A 22611-nucleotide genomic window follows, 5' to 3' on the forward strand; every position below is an offset into this window, starting at 1 on the left:
TGACCCGGTTATTCAGGGAAAATTCAGCAAGGGGAAGGAATGAGACCCAATCGAATTGACAGTCAGAGATGAAACACCTTAAATATTGTTCCAGGGATTGGTTGGTCCTTTCCGTTTGGCCGTTAGTTTCGGGATGGAAGGCGGAGGAGAAGGACAGATCAATCTCCAACTTTTTACAAAAGGCTCTCCAAAATAAGGAAACAAATTGTACCCCTCTGTCCGAAACGATATTGACTGGGGCCCCATGGAGACGCAGGATGTGTTTCACAAACAAAGAAGCTAACGTCTTGGCGTTAGGTAGCTTCTTAAGGGGCACAAAGTGGCACATCTTGCTGAAGCGGTCGACTACCACCCACACCACCGACTTGCCCTGAGATGGAGGCAAATCGGTGATAAAATCCATGGAGATATGGGTCCAAGGTCTCTGGGGAATGGGCAAGGGACGTAGTAGGCCCGCAGGTCGGGACCTAGGGGTTTTGGACCTAGCGCAAACCTCACAAGCGGCGACGTAAGCCCTAACATCTTTAGGCAACCCAGGCCACCAATAGTTTCTGGTAATGAGGTGTTTGGTGCCCAAGATGCCAGGATGACCAGATAGAGCGGAGTCATGGTTTTCCCTGAGTACCCTCAGCCGGTATTGCAGGGGAACAAACAGTTTGTCCCCAGGGACGTTCCCGGGAGCTGCACCCTGATCAGCCGCGATATCAGAAGCTAAATCAGAATCCGTGGCAGAGACGATTATACCAGGGGGTAAAATACAAGCGGGATCCTTCTCGGAAGGAGGATTGGCCATGAAACTACGTGACAGAGCATCAGCCTTAATATTCTTGGACCCAGCCCTATAGGTAACCAAGAAATTAAATCTGGTAAAGAATAGTGCCCACCGAGCTTGTCTAGGATTAAGCCTCCGGGCCGATTCTAGGAAAACCAGATTCTTGTGATCCGTAAGGACCGTTACCTGGTGTCTGGCCCCCTCCAGGAAGTGCCGCCACTCCTCAAAAGCCCATTTAATGGCTAGAAGTTCGCGGTTGCCAATATCATAGTTACTCTCCGTGGGCGAAAACTTCCTAGAGAAGTAAGCACAGGGGCGGAGATGGGTGAGGGAGCTGGTACCCTGGGACAAGACGGCCCCCACTCCCACCTCGGAAGCGTCAACCTCCACAATAAATGGCTCCTCTTGGTTGGGCTGAATCAGCACGGGGGCCGAGATAAAGCACTTCTTGAGAGTCTCAAAGGCCTGGACGGCCTCAGGGGGCCAATGGAGGACATCAGCACCCTTGCGGGTAAGGTCCGTAAGAGGCTTAGCGACGACCGAGAAGTTGGCAATAAATCTCCTGTAATAGTTGGCGAACCCTAAAAAACACTGTAACGCCTTAAGGGAGGCAGGTTGGACCCATTCCGCCACAGCTTGAACCTTGGCAGGGTCCATGCGGAATTCATGAGGAGTGAGGATTTGCCCTAAAAATGGTATCTCCTGTACCCCAAAGACACATTTTTCAGTCTTAGCAAACAGATTATTCTCCCGAAGGACCTGGAGCACCTTCCTGACATGCTCCACGTGAGAGGACCAGTCCTTGGAAAACACCAGTATGTCATCAAGGTACACAACAAGAAAATTACCCAGGTACTCTCTCAGGATTTCATTAATAAAATTCTGGAAGACAGCAGGGGCGTTACACAACCCAAAGGGCATGACCAGGTATTCGAAATGACCCTCGGGTGTGTTGAACGCAGTTTTCCACTCATCCCCCTCTTTGATGCGGATAAGGTTATATGCCCCCCGTAGATCGAACTTAGAAAACCATTGGGCTCCCTGAACCTGATTAAAAAGATCCGGAATCAAAGGAAGTGGGTACTGGTTCCTTACAGTGACCTTATTCAGGTTACGATAATCAATGCACGGCCTAAGACCACCATCCTTCTTCCCCACGAAGAAGAAGCCAGCACCTACAGGAGAAGTCGAGGGGCGAATGAAACCCTTGGCCAGGCATTCCTGGATATACACCCTCATGGCTTCACGTTCAGGACATGAAAGATTAAATATCCTACCTTTAGGAAGCTTGGCACCAGGCACCAAATCGATAGCGCAATCGTAATCTCTATGGGGGGGCAACACCTCGGAGGCCTCCTTAGAAAACACATCGGCGAAGTCCTGAACGAACTCAGGAAGCGTGTTTACCTCCTCCCGGGGAGAAGTAGAGTTAACAGAAAGACATGACATAAGACATTCATTACCCCATTTGGTGAGATCCCCAGTATTCCAATCAAACGTGGGATTATGCAACTGCAACCAGGGAAGGCCTAAAACCAGATCAGACGATAATCCCTGCATCACCAGTACAGAGCACTGCTCCAAATGCATGGAGCCAACCAGGAGTTCAAAAACAGGAGTATGCTGAGTAAAATAACCATTAGCAAGGGGAGTAGAGTCGATTCCTACTACAGGGATAGGATAAGGTAAATCAATACAAGGCATCTTTAGAGACATAGCAAATTCCACAGACATGATATTAGCAGATGAGCCAGAATCCACGAAAGCACTGCCCGTGGCAGACCGGCCAGCAAACGAGACCTGAAAGGGAAGCAAAATTTTATTGCGTTTCACATTAACGGGAAATACCTGTGCGCCCAAGTGACCTCCCCGATGATCACTTAGGCGCGGAAGTTTTCCGGCTTCTTATTCTTGCGCCTGGGACAGGTGTTCAGTAGATGCTTGTCGTCCCCACAGTAGAAGCAGAGACCGTTCATTCTGCGAAACTCCCTACGTTGTCGAGGGGACATGGAGGCCCCGAGTTGCATAGGTACCTCCGAGTCCTCCGTGGAGGGGCGAGGAGGCGGGACCTCGGGGGGGATCGCAGAAAAGTCAGAGGGGAGCACACTGAAGCGTTCTAGCTGACGTTCCCTGAGACGTCGGTCAAGTCGTACTGCTAGGGCCATAACCTGGTCAAGGGAGTCAGACGAGGGGTAGCTAACCAGCAGATCCTTCAGGGCGTCAGATAATCCTAACCTAAACTGGCACCTTAGGGCCGGATCGTTCCACTGAGAAGCTACGCACCACTTCCTAAAATCAGAACAGTATTCCTCAACCGGTCTCCTACCCTGACGTAAGGTCACCAACTGACTCTCGGCTAAAGCAGTCCTGTCAGTCTCGTCGTAAATGAGTCCGATGGCAGAGAAAAAACGATCAACAGAGGAAAGTTCAGGGGCGTCAGGAGCCAAGGAGAAGGCCCACTCTTGGGGCCCTTCCTGGAGTCGGGATATGATGATACCCACCCGCTGGTTCTCGGAACCTGAGGAGTGGGGCTTAAGGCGGAAATATAGTCTGCAACTCTCCCGGAAGGAGAGAAACGTCTTACGGTCCCCTGAAAACCGGTCAGGTAACTTGAGGTCGGGTTCTAGAGGTGAGGTGGTGCGCCCAACCCTTTGGGCCAGGGCCTGGACCTGTAGGGAGAGGCCCTGCATCTGCTGGGTCAGGGTCTCAAGGGGGTCCATGATAGCGACAGCGTAGGAGAAATGGTAGACTAGGTAAGGGCTTGTTATTCTGTGATGGCAGGAAGGAGGTGAAGGGAAAGTGAGCCCTAATCTACCCACCGCCCTGTCCCTGCCTACTTGCAACGACCCGCCCTAGGCGACGAGGTACAACTGGGCGGCGGTCCCTACGCTGTCTAAGTGCACAGGAAAACAAACAGGGAACACGCAAGGGAAGGGGCAGTAGCCACGGAACGCCACGAGGAAACGGAGCGGCGAACGAACAGTCAGGACCAGGACGAAGTGAGTAACCCGAGCGGGCACGGAGACAGAAGCAAGCCAGGGGCAAAGCAAAGCAAGCAAGTCAAGTCAAGGAGAACTGCAGCAAGGCAGAAGCACGGCAGAAGCAGGCTGGAGCAAGCAGCAGTGGGGCCAGGAATCCAAAAGAATAACAAGCAATGAGGAAGAGAAAACTGCAGGTATAAATGGACAGGGGGCGGAGCTAACTCTGACTGACCAGGCCGCGATAGGCTCTCCCACTCCTGAGCCTGCCACCCTGATTGGTGGGAGCCGGTGTCAGTCTAAGAGGTCTGGCCTCAGGTGTCGACTGATTAACCCTGGGAGTCTCCACAGACGTAGTGCCTGGCAGATCCTTTACACCAACCTTGATTCTAATTCAGTGATAAATACACTTATGGCATTTCCTTTCATGAAAATAAATCTGTGAATATTTATTTTATTCAATTAGAAAGTTACTTTGTTAAGTGTTTATTTTTCTTCAATTCCATCACCTTCATCTTTTTATACTGTTTTAATGAAAGTCAAATCTAAAATATCCATATATGTTAAAAACAATAAGTTTACATTGTCCTTAGGGTCAGTCTGGATTCCCCTGCAGTGCGGGGGAATTTATGAATACAGTAATAAGACGTGAGGTTCATGGGGACAATTTGGCTTCTCTGCTTTGTAAGTAAACTAGGCTCTTCTATTCTTCCTTATATCCACAATGTTTTCTTCATAGATCCCGGTCACAGTTGCTCTCAGGTAAATATAATTTGAGTGTTTGGCAGATCCAGACTAATTCCACCTAAAAAAATTAATAAACACTTATTGGCTGTTTAACCCATTAGTGACCGTGAATACGCCTTTTCACGATCCCTGATCTCACGGGTGAGATAGATATCAGTTTAACCCCTCAGATATGTCACTCCCTCTCTCAATACACTGGCACCCTGCGCATGATGGCAGAGTGCCGGTGTTCTATGGCAGCCGGTGGGTCCTAATAAAGGCCCCCGGGTCTGCATGTAGAGTATACCTGCTAGGTCATGCCAGAGGCATGGCCTAGCAGATGCCTGTCCGTTTTACACGGACAGGCACTAATACCAACAATACAGAAGTATTGCAGTGTATTATAAAAACGATCGGAGGATCGCTTAGTTAAGTCCCCTGGTGGGACTAGTAAAACAAAAAGTTGAATAAAGTTAATAAAAAAAAAAAATACATGAAAAATAATTAAAAACCCACTTTTTGCCCTTACAAAATGCTTTATTATAAAAAAAAAAGTAAAAAAGTTCACATATTTGGTATCGCCGCGTCCGTTACGACCCCAACTATAAAGTTATTACATTATTTAACCCGCACAGTGAACGCCGTAAAAAATAAAATAAAAAAAATAAAAGTTTTCTGTGAATCCTGCCTTTAAAAAAATTTGATAAAAAGTGATCAAAAAGTGATCAAAAAGTCGCATGTACTCCAAAATGGTACCAATAAAAACGACAAAGTTGTCCCGCAAAAAAAGCCCTCATACTACTGCATCGGCGGAAAAATAAAAAAAAGATATGGCTCTTCAAATATGGAGACACAAAAACAAATAATTTTTTTTCAAAAAGTGTTTTTACTGGGTAAAAAGTAGTAAAACATACAAAATATAGAAAGTTATTGTGTTATTTATACCACACGGTAAACAGCGTAAATTTAGGACGCAAAAAAGTGTGGCAAAATTGCTGTTTTTTTCTATTCCCCCCCAAACATTTTTTTTATAAAAGTTAAATCAATAAATTCTATGTACCCCAAAATGGTGCTGTCACAAAATACAACTTGTCCCGCAAAAAACAAGACCTTATACAGCTATGTCGACAAAAATAAAAAAGTTATAGCTCTTTGAATGAGACGATGGAAAAACTTAATAAATAGCTTGGTCATTAAGGCCTAAAATAGGCTGGTCACTAAGGGGTTAAAGTCTGTGAATAATCTGATGTGTTTAAAAAGTGTTTTTTTTTTTGCCCTTATAGCATTTCCCACATTCTAAACGAGATTATGGTTTCTACTTTATGTGAATTCTCTGCGGAGTTCCAAAATGTAAATTTCTTTGTAAAACATCTTTCACATATAGAACATCAAAATGGCTTCTCCCCTGTGTGGTTTCTCTGATGAGCCCTAAGTTTGCCTTTAGTAGTAAAACATTTACCACATTCTGAACATGAATATAATTTCTCTCCTGAGTGACTTCTCTCGTGTTTAACAAGACCTGATTTATCTGTAAAACATTTCCCACATTCTGAACATGAATACGGCTTCTCTCCTGTGTGAATTCTCTCATGTTTAACAAGACTTGATTTATCTGTAAAACATTTCCCACATTCTGAACATGAATACGGCTTCTCACCTCTGTGAATTCTCTCATGTGTAACAAGATGTGATTTATCTGTAAAACATTTCCCACATTCTGAACATGAATATGGCTTCTCCCCTGTGTGAATTCTCTCATGTTTAACAAGACTTGATTTATCTGTAAAACATTTCCCACATTCTGAACATGAATACGGCTTCTCACCTCTGTGAATTCTCTCATGTGTAACAAGATGTGATTTATCTGTAAAACATTTCCAACATTCTGAACATGAATATGGCTTCTCTCCTGTGTGAATTCTCTCATGTGTTACAAGATGTGATTTATCTATAAAACATTTCCCACATTCTGAACATGAATAAGGCTTCTCTCCTGTGTGACTTCTCTCATGTTTAACAAGACTTGATTTATCTGTAAAACATTTCCCACATTCTGAACATGAATATGGCTTCTCTCCTGTGTGAATTCTCTCATGTTTAACAAGACTTGATTTATCTGTAAAACATTTCCCACATTCTGAACATGAATATGGCTTCTCTCCTGTGTGAATTCTCTCATGTGCAACAAGATGCGATTTTTGTGTAAAACATTTCCCACATTCTGAACATGAATATGGCTTCTCTCCTGTGTGAATTCTCTCATGTGTAACAAGATGTGATTTATCTGTAAAACATTTCCCACATTCTGGACATGAATATGGCTTCTCTCCTGTGTGAATTCTCTCATGTGTAACAAGATGTGATTTATCTGTAAAACATTTCCCACATTCTGGACATGAATACGGCTTCTGACCTCTGTGAATTCTTCTGTTTGTTAAAAGACCTGAGATTTTTGTGAACTGTTTACCACATTGAAACCTTTTACCCCCTTTCTGAGCTGTACTTGTGGTAACAATCTGTGATTGGTCAGGAGAAGGTTCCTCATGATTGGTGAAATTATATGATAGGTCTTTACTGTGAAGTCCTGGATGTACATTAAGGGTAATGAGGTTTTCTCCTGAAGACTGCTGCATGATATCTTCATCTTCTACTTCATAATTTAGCAATAACGTGAAGTTTCCCTCAGAGATTTTACTGGGATTTTCTGTTAGGATTTAAAAAAAAAATGTTGATTTTGTTTCACAATAGAAAAGTTGACAAATTTATAACATTCGTATTAGGCTGGAAACACACATGCAGTGTTTTGAGCCAAAGTCAGAAATGGATCAAGCAGGAAGAAGTTTAAGCCTTGACTTTTGACTCCATTCCAGCCTTATAACGCTTTGTATTTCACTTTAAAATAAATCCATGACAGTCCAGGATTCTGGTCTACACTCAGTCCTCCACTATTAATTTATTACATAAAGCTTGACTTAATAAAAATTTTTTTTTTTGAAAAGCAGAACCTTGTCTGGCAATGAAGCCTGTTCTCTGCTAACACATTTGGCTGTTTAAATACTAATGAGGCCTACACAATCTTAACTTAATATTGTTACAGACAGTCTAATCTTGGCACTACAGTCTACATTTAACAAGATAATGTGTCATGAGACAAATCACAGGATGAATTCATGGACATGATAATGAGGTCTGCATTTCCTAATGGCTGAACAGTCACCGGATCTCAATTTTATAGGACATCTGTGGGATGTAGTGGAATAGGCAAAGTGAAGTTATCAATCGGAATCTGGAATAAAGGTTTCCAGTACACAGTAATATCATTCCACTAAGAATTCAGGCTGTTCTAAGGGGAAATAGTGTTCTGTCAAGTACTGATAATGTGAATCTAATGAAATGAAGTGGCCTCATTCAAGTTTTAGTCATGTGACAATTTAATAGCGAATTGTTGTTCTATTTCTCTGCCAACCTATAAGTATTTGGTCTTGTTTTTCTCAGAACATATAGGGCTTAAAATAAGTGATATATTTAAAGAGGCTCTGTCACCACATTATAAGTGGCCTATCTTGTACATAATGTGATTGGCGCTGTAATGTAGATTACAGCAGTGTTTTTTATTTAGAAAAACGATAATTTTTGACGGCGTTATGACCTATATTAGCTTTATGCTAATGAGTTTCTCAATGGACAACTGGGCGTGTTTTACTATATGGCCAAGTGGGCGTGGTGGAGAGAAGTGTATGACGCTGACCAATCAGTGACCAATCAGCGTCATACACTTCTCTCCATTCATTTACACTGCACATAGCGATATAGCTATATCGCTATGTGCAGCCACATAAACACACTATAACATTACTGCAGTGTCATGACAATGAATATACATTACCTCCAGCCAGGACGGGATGTGTATTCAGAATCCTGTCACTTCTCTGCAATTTACAGCACAGCGAAATCTCGCTGTAAATGGCAGTTTACAGCGTAATCTCGAGAGACTACGCCTGCTTTGCTGTAAATCACAGAGAAGTGGTCAGGATTCTGAATACACATTACAGAAGATCTCCATCCTCCCCAGGACAAGTCCTTATACACCCGTCAGGGGAGAAACATCTTGCCAGTTTCTAGTCACTATCATTATAATGACTTTAGTTTGTATTTCTACTGTCTGTAAGTGAGTTGTGTCTTTAGCACTATTAGGTGTATTGCCCGACTATTGCCTGCCACAGCCAGGATGAGAACACAATGGGGAAGATAATTGGATTTGCTTGATTTGCTGGTCTGCACTCTAGCTGAGTAATGGTGGTGCCTCCTGATGACCCCCTGTGGGGACTGGACAATGAGAACTCTTTATGTCTCGTGGACTGTACCTCTAAATACTCTGATTGTCCATAGGCTGGAGACACGACCTGTGGTACCTGATTACAGTCATTCCTGTCTGCTGAGGACTCACAATAAAACACACATAATGCACCATCACAACCTCTCCCCTCATATAATAAGTGAGCTGGCCATGTAGCCTACACAGGCCGCTGGCCACCTCACGCATAAGCCACTTATTACAGTTCAATAAGAACAGTCCACAGGCTGTAAAGAAAGTCCAGTGCAAATGTGTATAATAATGGGGTAAATAATACAATTCTCCATAGATGTGGGTTACACTGTGATGAATCCTTTATGCACAGGCCGGTGTCACACTGATAAATGCTGTGCTTTCCTATCCCTTTTTGGTCCACACTCTGCACCTTTGTAGTTTGGGGTATTTTGCTGGGAAAGTGTTGTCCTGGTATAATCTGGGCCCCCTCGCTTCCAGCAGATATGTTTGGGCCCTTCTCTTCCTGGTTCCCAAACATTAGAGCCCTGATAATCTCCTCCTGAAACAGAAGGAAAGTTCCCCTCGGACCGGCTCATCTGCATATTTTTTCATCCTCGACTAATGGGAGCCATATCTTTTTTATTTTTCATAGACGTAGTGGTTTGAGGGCTTTTTATTAGTACCATTTTGGGGTACATGCAACTATTTAAACACTTTTTATTCCATTTGTTTTAGGCAAACTGATCAAAAAAGGGCAATTTTCTTTAAATGTTGCGTTCACGGTTCTGTATAAATCACGCTACGTTTATCCTGCCGGTTAATTTTATTTTTTTGTTTTGTTGATTGAGCAGAGTAAAGGCTTATTTTTGTGGGGCGAGCTGTAGTTTTTGTTTGTACATACGACTTTTTGTTACATTACTTTTTAGCGCTAAAGTGACCAAAAAAATAGCGATTCTGGCGGTTTCATTTTTTTACGGTGTTCACCATGCGATTTAAATAATGTTATATTGTAATAATTCAGAGTTTTTACGGAGGCGATGATACCAATTTTGTTTATTTTTATTACAATACTTTAAAAGGAAATGTGGGAAAAGGTTTTTTTTAATTTTTTGTACACCACTAAAAAATGTTTTTAACTATTTTTAACACTTTTTATTAGTCCCTGCACGGGCATTGAACCAGCGATCGTCAGACATACTAATGTATTGAGTTATTGTCATTTTTATAGGCTCCTGGTGCCCCCCAAAATCTGACACTAAGCCTAGTGCATGACCAGAGTCATAGATCACCTTGTAGAGAACTTCTATGTGCAGTCACAGCTCCCTCAGATCCTGCACTATGTATAACACATTGTCTGACGTGTTACTGTAATGTAGAACTAAGGAGGAACCCCACCTTACCAAACCTCCCAATTCATTTTCTAATATCATTATTACTGACCTGTGGTAACACCTCCTGGAATTTCCTCCTCCACTTCACTCTTACACGGGTGATCGCCCCTCACCCGCTCTTCTTCATCCTCCGCTTTATTATTAGTCAGATCTTCCCCCTGATGTCACATATGTAATATTTCAGTACAATACAACGGAGAGTGCGAAGAATCTAACAGATCAACATAAGAAACCACCAAAATCTATAACCCCATCTATGACCGCAGGACCAAACAGCTCCACACCCCCCTATATAAATGTGGTATAGGGCTCAGCTTCATCTACCTGATGATTCTCTGGGACATTGTGATTTTCCTCTGGACAGTCCTGGGAATACAGAGGACTGGGACATCTCTCTAGCGGATTTCTCCTACTGGATCCATCTGTAGGAAACACACAGTAACTGAATACATGACTACTGTATATCTGCCTATATATCACACACTTCTCTCTACACCGGCATTTCCATGTTTATTTAATCAAAGTCTAAAGCTCGCGTCCTGAGATTTGCGGATACAGTTTAAAGTGGTCGGGCGCAGAGGACATTTATTAAGAGCTCCCTGCCAACCAAAAAAAAGTGCCCTGGTACGCCCCGGAACAATGACACCTCTGCTTATTAGGGAATTCTACATTTCAAGAGAGGGAACCCACCGTGAAGACCCTCATCTTTTATTACTCACGCAAAGTACCTGTATTAAGGAAAACAACTACTCCAAGTTTTCTCTCCACAAGGGAAGGGAAACCACTGAGGTGTTGGAGGAAGCTCTACGGTTTTATGACACCAAGTTTCCTTTTACCTGGTGCGGTTATGAAGAATGAGAAAATAAAAATATATGATTACATTTAGTTCATTGGTTTTCAGTGAGCCCATGACCGCACCATTAGAGAGACTGCCTCCCTCCTGGACAGGAAACAGAAGCTCTATAGAGAGGGAACACCCCCATCCTCCTCTGTAGCAAGACTCATGGACCTATGAGGACAAATACGTCAATATTTTTAAACTAAGACGACCCCCACTGTCCTCAATATATACAATAATCAACCATAACATTAAACCCACTGACAGGTGACGTGAAGAACATTGACAATGTACCTGACAAGGGAGGAGATATTTGGCAGCAAATGAACAGTTTTTAAAGTTGATGTGTTGGAAACATGGGCAGATAAAAGAATCTGAGCAACTTTGACAATTGTGATGGCTAGACGACTGGGTCATAGCATCTCCAAAATGGAAGGTCTTCTGGGGTGTTCCTAGTCTGCAGTGGTTAGTACGTATCAAAAGTGGTCCAAGGAAGGACAACTGGTGAAAGGGTCATTGATGTGCGTGGGGAACAAAGGCCTGGCCGTCTGGTCCGATCCCACAGGAGAACTACTGCAGAACAAACTGTTCAAAAACATAATGCTGGCTATGATTGAAAGGTGTCGGAACACACAGAGCGCCTCTCATTGTGGCCAGCCGCATCTACACAAGCGCCATTTTGCAGGAACCCACATACTACATAGCCTGAGGAAGGTCAAGGATATCTTCCGATCCTCCGAGGCGGAACTACACAGTATTGCAAGGATTGAGTTCGCCCAGGGAAGGTCCAGTGATAACTGTTCAGTTACATCATTGGAGCTTCTCACCTTATCCGTTTAACGGAGTCCTGTGACGGATGCCATATAGTGCCATCTGCCATCTATAGGCCCCCATTGTAAAAAAAATAATGACGTTTAGGGTATATGTTTTTTACTGGACTCTGCAGGATGGAATATTGTAGTGTACTACGCTATTCTATACAGTTTTATTGCTGTATACTGACGTATATCAGCCCGACAAAGGCCAAACAGATGGTTCAGTGAGACGCCTCCGGTAATGGTTCAAGGTATGGCCATAAGATTTCTTATATACAAAGATATTAAAATAATCCTATGGGCCAGTAACAGATGTGTAACAACTATGAATAATATGGTGGCAATGTATACTGCAGATAACACAATAATGTTAGTAGAAGAGAAGAATTTCTCCTTATTGTTTACTAAACCTTTCTTACTAAGAGTGATAGAATCAGGAGAGGAGGGAAATGTAGGAGAACTTCACTATGGAATGGCCACTTGCTACATTTTGAATAATTAAATAAACTTCAGAATTATTATTGGATATTTGGATTCGAATATTTTGCTTTCTGAACACATTTAATTTTGGGCGGAGATTTTGTTGTATAATATCCGTGTTTGGCTCTAACGCACTGAGGATAGGGGGCCACAATTTCTTGTTATCTTTAGTTTCAGACACTGAAAATAAAAAGTAATGTAGGATCATATGATCTACCGGCTTTTAATCATGAGCGGATGTCATTTAATATTGTACTACTTACAGGCTATGTACACCTTTGAACTGAATTATTTTTATTGCTCATTTGCTTCCTAAATGTCAAATTAAAGGTAATGTGTTGCCAGAAAAACATGTTTTGTTTTTTTAAATTAAACATTTAGTGTGTGGGTGATTAAACATTGTTCAAATTTTTTTTATTTTTTTCACGAGTCAGGAAATATTATAAATTAATTCTAATTTAGAATATTTCCCATTTCTGGTCACTAGATGGAGCTATTCCCAAAATTGCAGCATTGCAAAATTGGGTAAAAAGCCCTCGCTCTAGTGAGCTCTCAGCATCCCCCCTCCTTTATCCTGGCTAGTGCCGGGATAAACGAGGGGTTTTAACGGTGTAACCTCCTACACTGTGTGTCGCCATTTTTTGAGCTAACACACAGTGTAGTAGGTTTACATACAGTAGTAAACACACAGAAACACGAACATACATTGAAATCTCTTACCTGCTCCTGCCGCCGCGGCTCCCTCCGGCCCGTCCGCTCCGTCTGCTGCCGCTGGTCCAAGTGCACAAATCCGGAAGCCGCGACCGGAAGTAGTAATATTACTGTCCGGCCGTGACTTCCGGTCCACAGGAAAATGGCGCCGGACGGCGCCAATTTCGAATTGGACTGTGTGGGAGCGGCGCATGCGCAGTTCCCACACAGACGCCGTACACAGAAGTCAATGGGACGGGAGCCGTTCGCAGTCCCTATGGGACTGTGGCTGCCGTATTCCATGTCTGTATGTGTCGTTAATCGACACATACAGAAATGGAACAAAAAATGGCAGCCCCCATAGGGAAGAAAAAGTGTAAAAATAAGAAAAAGTAAAACACAAACACACAAATAAATATAAACGTTTTTAATAAAGCACTAACATCTTTAACATATAAAAAAATAATTTGTGATGACACTGTTCCTTTAAGCAACTTACTAAATTAAAATGTCATTAAAAACGTCCTACCACTTGGCTGCTGTAGAGCCTGTGTAACTCCTGTAGACAGCTGGTCTCTTGCAAATTGTAACTCAGATCCGTCACTCCACTACTGCTAACGACTGACTCAACCGCTCTCCCTCCTCCTTTCTTTTTTTAGTGTTAGAGATAGCCGGGTGTGTGTGTGTGTCTGTGTGTGGGGGGGGGGTGTGGTACATAGCAGGTCCGAGTATAGGGAAATCATCTTGATAGCCTGTGTGCTCTCCTTCCTATCTTCACTATGATACTAACAGCTTCTGTGATCTTGTCTGTGCAACCCTCCGCTGCCATCTCTAACACTGAGAGAAGGGAGGGGGAAGAGCAGTAGAGTCAGCCATTAGGAGCAGTGCACTGACGGATTTGAGTTAGAATTTGCAGCTGTCTATAGGGGTTTTGCAAAGTCCATAGCAGCCAAATGGCAGGAAATTGTAATGAAGACTATTTAGAAAGTTGCTTCATTTTGCATTGAGAAAAAAAATTAACAAGAAAAACAAATTCAGTTCAAAAAGGTGTACATAGCCTTTAAAAGGAACCGGTTAGTAGGTTTAAAGCCACTAAACCACCAGTATGCCGTCATGAAGCCGGAGTTTAGCGCTCTAAACCTGCCTACCTCAAAAAAAAAAGACATTTAGAGAATGGTTAGTAAAGTAAATGACAACTTACCGGAAGAAGTCCAGCAGCATCGGGTGCATGCACATATGAAGCCGAGGACACTACACCTCACTTTACTGCGCATGCGCAGTGAACTGTCCTCTGCTTCATATGCGCCTGATGTCGCTCCCGAGCTCCTTTCGGGAAGTTGTAATTTACTTTACTAACTATTCCCTAACGTCTGTTTATGAGGTAGGCAGGTATTGAACACTAGACCCTGGCTGTATATCGGTATGCTGGTGGTTTAGTGGCTCCAAACCTACTGACAGGTTCCCTTAGATATTATTTGTTGATCAAGGTTTCTTAGAAGGTGTGAACCTCTACTGTTTCGATATCAATGTATTTCTATGTTATTAATTATGGTATAAAATCAGCTGCACGTCCCGAATATGTTATAGAATCACTGGTTGTGCAATTCCCAAAAGTCTGCTGGAGACCGTCTGGAGTAAGCATGCAAATAAAACCGCAACCCCAAATCCGTCACAACTCTGATGGACAGAATCTAAGGCTACTCTCTGAGGCATTCGCCAGAGCCCACCGCAAGGCGGGATGGTTTTTGATGCACAGAACCCAGGTTATTCTAACAGAGTTCAGTGTTGTATAAGGGGTGCAATGCAGGCTACACCTGAACAGGTAATCAGACAGCCAGAGGGTAAACAGAAAGTCCAAAAGAGAGCTAGTGGAAATCAGGTACAGCAGAGGTCACAACCAGCCGGGAGCAGATAATCAAAACTGGTAAACAAGGGGTTAACGAGAGACACGCCGAGGTCAGTTTCCAAGAAGTCCAGGGCACAGGGTAAGTGAGAGCTTGATCACAACACCTAAGAAAGGAGAAAATTCACAAGCAAAGAAAGCGGGAGGAGGCCAGGTATAAATACCCCACCCTACACCTGACAGGAAGAAGACAGAGAAGTGGGACAGGCTCAGGTGGGAAACAGAACCCCCCAGAAGCTACATCAGTAGCCATGGCGATCTTAAAGACACAGACGCTTCCTAACAGAATACAGATAAATCAGAACAGAATCTTAAGGGAGTCTGGTCTCGTTACACAAGGTTAGAAGCTCATACCGCAAATGACAGGGGGCTGATATTAACCCCTTCCAGCATCGCTCCTTACATGTTCAGCACAGGCAGGAGGAACGTCTATTTGGAGCTCAGGCATCAGCTCCATCAGGAACGTCTGACAAACTCTCCGATTTTATGAGCAGGATGACAAAGAGAAATCATTGTGTGTGGGCGGGGGAAGCAGGACTCACAGTCTTTCTCTAGGAGTCCTGGCAGTATTTATACCGTTCTTTACATGAAAATACTGAATGATTTCATAGAAAACGTTATATCCCAGATCTCAGTGTCTACCCCCCGATCCTATGCTGCCCTCTGATAGGGGAACATAAGAGACCTGACACATCCACACTAAATGGATTGTTCTAACTGAGCAAATCTTCTCAAATAGGAGGCTGGTCCAGAGAGTAGCCGTGCGCCATGAGTCCTGCTGCTGAAAGACCCGACAATCAGCTCATATCACCGGACAAAACTGCGGGCGGTCACATAATTAATATGTATGTAATATTACACAACTCCCAATCACATGAACCCCAACAATATAATACAATGGAAGTCGCTCTTTAATCCTCTCACTGCTTGTGCGGAGCTGTGCTCATGCAGGGGGAAAAGTACTGAGCGCAGTTCAGACAGTAGTGTTACTGCAGGGAGAACGGCGTGTAATGAGCAGCAGCTTCTCCCTGCACAGTAACAGTAAAGTTTAACAGTCCATGACCACCCTGACCAGGTCTTCTACATTTATAGCGTCCTGCTGCTGGATTCCTCTTGTTCTTGAGTTCAATCCCCCTGAAACTCCATTCCAATAAATTGTTTAAAATAAAATGTAAAGGAGAGTAAAATAGATAAAGCATTATATCTCCGCACACACATTGTTCAACCTGTTTTACTTACAATCGGACAGATCCCTGGATCCACATTCCTCATTACTACCAGTGACCCTGTGTATTGTGTCTTACAAGGAAGATCTTTAACCCTTTCTTATCTCTCTCCACACTTTACCATTACCAAATCCTGTGGGAGCCGGTTCCGTGACTTTACGGTTCGGACAGTGATGTGAGGCATTAGGACTTTCGGATGAAATTGCATTCAACTCATCCGAATGTGGTTACTACAAATTCATGCACCTGCTGCAGAAAGAACCACATTCAGATATATGGAAACTTCTGCGTGCGAACATAACCTACCTTGTGATGTGCGCGGCCGGTAGTCCTCCATCATGACCTCCTCGTACAGATCCTTGTGTCCTTCTAGATACTCCCACTCCTCCATGGAGAAATAGACAGCGATGTCCTGACACTTTATAGGAACCTGACACACACAATGATACAGTCATCACCCAGACTCCTCCAGTGCTGATACTGTAGAATTTCCCAGCATTCCCAGCAGTGTCACCTCTCCAGTCAGCAGCTCAGTCATCTTGTAGATCAGTTCTAAGATCTTCTTCTCATGTATCCGGGAGTGAGGGGGAGGCTCTGTGATGGGGCTCGGACTACTGCTCCATCCTCCTGACTCATGGATGATGGGAGTCGTACAGTCACCCGATGTCTTCTTCACTATTGTGTACTCCTGTGTATGGAGAGAGACACTTAGAGAACTGAACACAGTATTCCCCCCTCAGTAGAGAGAGGGAGATTGTGACCCCGCTGTATAGAGCTCTAGTGACCCCACATCTGTAATACTGGAGACCTCACCTACAAAAAGACATTGAGGAAATAGAACGAGGCCAAAACTAAAAAGGAAATAATATTGAGGGGAATAGATGGACCATGTGCTCTCCTCCTGCCGTCATCTTCTATGTTTCGATATAGAGGTCATCCTGATCCTCCTGGTTCCTTGTCATTGCTCTACAACATTACTATTGCTGCATTGGTGACATGACACATAACTGACCATATTGGTGGCTGATCTTCAGCTTTTCTGCTGGTGGCTTCTTGACATCACTTGGAAGGTCTGGACGCTGTTATACAGGACACTGGATTCTTCCTATTACTTCCTATTATGTATTGTCCCTTCCCTATGTGTGACTTATTCTATAATGTAGAAGAGTTTACCTCTCCGCTCAACAGGTAGATGATCTCCAAGGTGAAGTCTAATATTCTTCTGCTCATCTCATTCCTGTCCTTGTCCATCCTTGGTGGGTCACTCAGGAGAAGGAACGTTGTGGAGGAGAAGATGAGAAAACTGGAGGAACTGGAGGATCTAGTACTGCAGACGTCTTTATGGAGAAAGGAGAAGATGGAAATCATACAGGGGACAACATCATGTGTGACATACAGAACCTCACTTATTCATCATTGAGAGAAACATCTTCTCAGAGCCGTCACCACATGGAATAAAGGGGTATTCCCAACACGGACATTTCTCCCCAGGATATACCAGAAATGTCTGATAGATGCGGCTCCACCTCTGGCCGTGCTCGGCTGTTTCTGGAACTCCTATACAAGTGAATGGCGAGAGTCGTGTACATGTGTGGTCACCTCTCCATTCATTCTCCACCTGGATGTAGTCATCACCTCACCAGGCGGGTCAGGTGACACCCGTTCTCCACATAGAGGTGGGTCCCCCATATATATCAGACATTTATGGCATATCTCAGGTGAGAAGAGTAAAATGAAGACACCCCCCCCCAGACAATGAAGACCTGACTCCTGACAACCTGACACATGGCGGATACTGGGGAGACATTGCTGACATCTCACAAGACGTGGTGCACACTATGCAGTCAGTGTTTGATATGAACTGTGAGGTTCTGCAGCAGCTGAGGTAACATTATATATAGGGAACATGCAGTGTGATCTCTTATCATCATGGAAGGAATAAAAAGAAGAAAAAACGGGTACTTTTCCAGGCGCTGCCGGTCGGAATATCATCCGTGATGAGTGCGATCCATATGTCTCATGGATGGAGACAAGGTCAGTGGTTGAAGGATTTATTGGTGCAGGTATATATAACAGCAGCGGACTGTTTCGGAACCGGACCGGTTTCTTCCTCAGGTAGAATACAAATGAACAGGTGGGTGGGGTGTGGGTTATATAACCGAGTTAAAGGTCGGTTTGAGGTAAGAACTACCGGGTCAGGTATACAGGTCAAATCTGATAAACATACGTATGAAACACAAATAATTATAAACAATTAGATAAAAATGTTAGATAAAAAAAGTGTCTGTTGTGTTAAAAACTTATTTGACTTACAATTATTATATAATAAATAACAATTAAAAAATTCCTTTATTATTATTAATGTGTGTGAGTTGGTAAAAGGATCTATGAAGAAATCTTCGATAATTTTCTTATTATATTAATAGTTTAAGATCCATCTGTGGTTTAAAATCTTGTTTATTTCACATCCGTGATTGTCATAGAAGAAGCTCAGCATACAAATGGAGTATCATCCTATTTTTCCATTATTCTTGGGATTGTACTGGAGTCTACTTTCCACTTTGCTCATTTTATTTTGTTCTTAAATTAATTACATAGATTCGTAGGTATTAAGCTAAGAAAACTGATTTAATAGTTTTTTGTATATTATGTGCATATATATATATATGTATATGCGCTTTCACTATAAATGTGCTTTTTTCGTGACAGATGGTAATAGATGTACTGATTCTTTTCTGATCTGTCTTGCTTACGAGATTGTTTCAGTATTTCTTTGAAACGGAGTGGTCATATTTTGTGTCTTTTATGTTTTCTTCTTTCGTACAGTCTCTGCCGTTTATTTAAAAATATATTGTGATATATAACGAATGTATTAGCTATTTATGTCCGATGGACGTCATCTAAGATAAATTTGTTTCATTAAATTATTATCTCTGTGATTTCATTGAGACCTTCAGGTTTTAAGGTCTTCTGTTTATAGATCCAGTAGATTTCTCTTTTACAGAGTGAGTCGAACCTCTCCACTCGGCCTTCGTTTATATGTTCAATGGGTGTGATGTTAAAACATTTAAAATCATCATTGTGAAATAAAGTGCAGTGCTTAGAGATACTATGTAGAAGGAATTGTTTTCTACAATTAGAGCGATGCTTATTTGTAAAGGTTGTGTGGTTCTTCCCACGTATTGGAGACCACAAATACAATTGATGAGATATATGACATCATTTGACTGACAGTTTAGATGGGTTTCAATTTGATATTCATTTTTCGTTTGATTTCATCGAAAAATGTCTGTAGTGAGTATGCTGGAGAGTTTGCTGGAGAGTATGCTGGAGAGAGTATGCTGGAGAGAGTATGCTGGAGAGTGTGCTGGAGAGAGTGTGCCGGAGAGGGTATGCCGGAGCGTGTGCCGGAGCGTGTGCCGGAGAGTGTGCCGGAGAGTATGCCGGAGAGTGTATGCTGGAGAGAGTATGCTGGAGAGAGTATGCTGGAGAGAGTATGCTGGAGAGAGTGTGCTGGAGAGAGTGTGCCGGAGAGAGTATGCCGGAGAGAGTATGCCGGAGAGAGTATGCCGGAGAGGGTATGCCGGAGACTGTGCCGGAGCGTGTGCCGGAGAGTGTGCCGGAGAGTGTGCCGGAGAGTGTATGCTGGAGAGAGTGTGCTGGAGAGAGTGTGCTGGAGAGAGTGTGCTGGAGAGAGTGTGCTGGAGAGAGTGCGCTGGAGAGAGTGCGCTGGAGAGAGTGTGCTGGAGAGAGTGTGCTGGAGAGAGTGTGCTGGAGAGAGTGTGCTGGAGAGTATGCTGGAGAGAGTATGCTGGAGAGAGTATGCTGGAGAGAGTATGCTGGAGAGAGTATGCTGGAGAGAGTATGCTGGAGAGAGTATGCTGGAGAGAGTATGCTGGAGAGTGTGCTGGAGAGTATGCTGGAGAGTATGCTGGAGAGTATGCTGGAGAGTATGCTGGAGAGTGTATGCTGGAGAGTGTGCTGGAGAGTGTATGCTGGAGAGTGTGCTGGAGAGTGTGCTGGAGAGTGTGCTGGAGAGTGTGCTGGAGAGTATGCTGGAGAGTGTGCTGGAGAGTGTGCTGGAGAGTATGCTGGAGTGTATGCTGGAGAGAGTATGCTGGAGAGTGTGCTGGAGAGTGTGCTGGAGAGTGTGCTGGAGAGTGTGCTGGAGAGTATGCTGGAGAGTATGCTGGAGCAGCATAAGCATCTCTTTTTTTCTACATTTTGAGTTCCATTTTGTATATAAACATGAATTCACGGTAATTTGTTGAGGTATTTCTTGTTTACCAGAAAAATTAGTCCGGCTAGGTGCCAAGATATTTTTGACAGTCTTTGCTCTTTTAAATGTTATCGGTTTCGATGGTAAACTATTTTTTAAAAAGGGGTCAACGCGTAGGATGTGCCAGTGTCTATTCATAATGTCTTTTATGTTTTTATGTGCTGCATTGTATTTTGTTATAAAATTGAAGGAAAGAGAGTTTTTTTGTGGTTTTTCCTTCGCCTTTTTTGTACCCATTGTGTCCTTCTCTTTAGTTCCGTTTGATGTTGTCTCGTTAGAAGGTAAGCATTCTTCTTGGCTTAAAATTACTGTCTTTTATATGCATCTGAAAGGAGTGTCTGTGGGTAATTTTTGTCTTTAAACCGTTTTTGCAGAATTCGGCTTTGATTATTGAAGTCTTTGTTTAATGTACAGTTTTTTCGGATCCTCTTGTACTGGCTAGATCGTATATTTTTTAGCCACTTCAGATAGTGACTGCTCTTATAGTCCAGATAGCTGTTGCTATCCACTTTTTTAAAATGTGTACGGGTGATAATTTTATTTGTTGTTTTTGCTATGGTAAGATCTAAAAAATCAATTTCAGTCGACTGTATATTGAAGGTGAATTTTATCCCCAGGTGTTATTATTTAGTGTCTGACAGAAATCTGTCGCTGTTGTAAAATCACCTTCCCAAATCAGGAACAGATCGTCTATGTATCTCCTAAATAATAAAATATTAGTAGTTGCCCACGGGTGTTGCCAAATGTGTTCTTCTGCAAACATTCCCATGAAAATGTTGGCATAACTGGGTGCTACTCGCGTCCCCATAGCCGTGCCTTTTGTTTGATGGTCCAGTTTCTGGTCCAATGTAAAAATGTTATTTTTTAGGATGAATTCCATACTCTTGCATAAAAAGTCGGATTGTGCAGAAAGTAATTCAGTATCCCTCTCATCTTATTTTCAGGTTTTCCAGGCCTAATGTATGTTCGATATTGCTGTACAATGAGGTCACATCTAGAGTGATAAACAATACATTTTCTTTGATCGAAATTTTGTTTAAATCCTTTATCAGTTGTGTTGAATCTTTGAGGAAGCCGGGGAACTCCATCACATACTTTTGTCAAATGAAATCCAGATAATGGGAGAGATGGCAGGTGGGAGATGGCAGACCTGATATAATGGGTCTGCCTGGGGGATTGGTTGGGTTTTATGTATTTTTGGTAAATGGTAGAAATAAGGCATGTTGGTGTTTCTTGGGATCAGATCGTTTTTATCATTTTTATTGAGAATGTGGTTGGATAAGGCTTGGTTGACCATGGTTTTGAGGTCTTCCATAATGGTCGATAGTGGATTATCTGTAAGGTTAATAGAATAGTTCTTGTCTGATAACATTTTCATGGCTTCTGCATGATAATCCATAATGTTTTGTACTACTGTACCCCCTCCCGTGTCTGCTGATCGGATGACTATTTGATCATTGCTTTTTACATTTTTTAGAGCCATTTTCTCTTTAGGAGTTCGATTGTTTTTACCACGGATTTTATACGAGTCTAGCTCCTCCAGATCTTTAAGAACTAGGTGGTGGAAGGTGTTAATGAAATGTCCTTGGTTTCCCACAGGATAGAACTTAGATATGGGTTTGAGATCTGTATGTCTAAATGCATCAGGTGTCTCTGTATCTAGGATTGCATTTACTTTATTAACATTGTCTGAGTTAGGAGAATTGTTTTTTGTGGCTGTGACTTGAAAGTGTCTATGTAGTGTTCATTTCCTAGTCAGTCTGTGTAGATCTAGGAATAAGTCAAAGCCATTGGTACTGGCCGTTGGACAGAAAGCCAGACCTTTATTCGGGAGTGACGTTTCCGAGCCATTTAGAGTGTGGTTTTAGAGATTAAAGATAGAGGTTTGTTGTGTGGGGGAGGTGGTTATTCTTTTTTTCTTTTTGTCTCCCCTGGTTCCTCTGTATCGTTTTTTCTTTTTTTGGGATGAAAAAAATGAGTGATCGTTAATATTTGTGAGTTGGATGGGGGGATTGATTCTAAAAAAAGAGAAGGTTGAGAGCTGGAGTGTATAGGCTCTTCTAATTGCGTAGAAAATGCAGAGGCTAGGAATGGAACGGACATATTCGAACCAGCTCTGGTGTTATCAATAGTATTGGTTCCCGAGGGGAGGGAACAATCAATGGGGCACAGCGATAAAGGGTTAGGGGAAGATATAGGTGTAT

The 22611-nt window shown here is 42.9% G+C and overlaps 2 protein-coding genes across 2 annotated transcripts in view; one reads left to right on the forward strand and one right to left on the reverse strand.

Annotated features, from left to right (window-relative positions):
- The window catches only part of LOC142710434 (uncharacterized), a 151550-nt gene that overhangs the window by 76893 nt on the left and 52046 nt on the right, over positions 1–22611 (forward strand). The window lies entirely within an intron of this gene.
- The window catches only part of LOC142710433 (uncharacterized), a 108779-nt gene continuing 90393 nt past the window's right edge, over positions 4226–22611 (reverse strand). Inside the window, exon 8 of the mRNA XM_075848559.1 lies at positions 4226–6818. Within this exon, the coding sequence (XP_075704674.1) occupies positions 5865–6818 (954 nt within the window). The 3' untranslated portion in view covers positions 4226–5864. The remainder of the gene's footprint in view (positions 6819–22611) is intronic.

The sequence above is a fragment of the Rhinoderma darwinii genome, unplaced genomic scaffold, assembly GCF_050947455.1.
Source record: "Rhinoderma darwinii isolate aRhiDar2 unplaced genomic scaffold, aRhiDar2.hap1 Scaffold_425, whole genome shotgun sequence".
Taxonomy (NCBI): domain Eukaryota; kingdom Metazoa; phylum Chordata; class Amphibia; order Anura; family Rhinodermatidae; genus Rhinoderma; species Rhinoderma darwinii.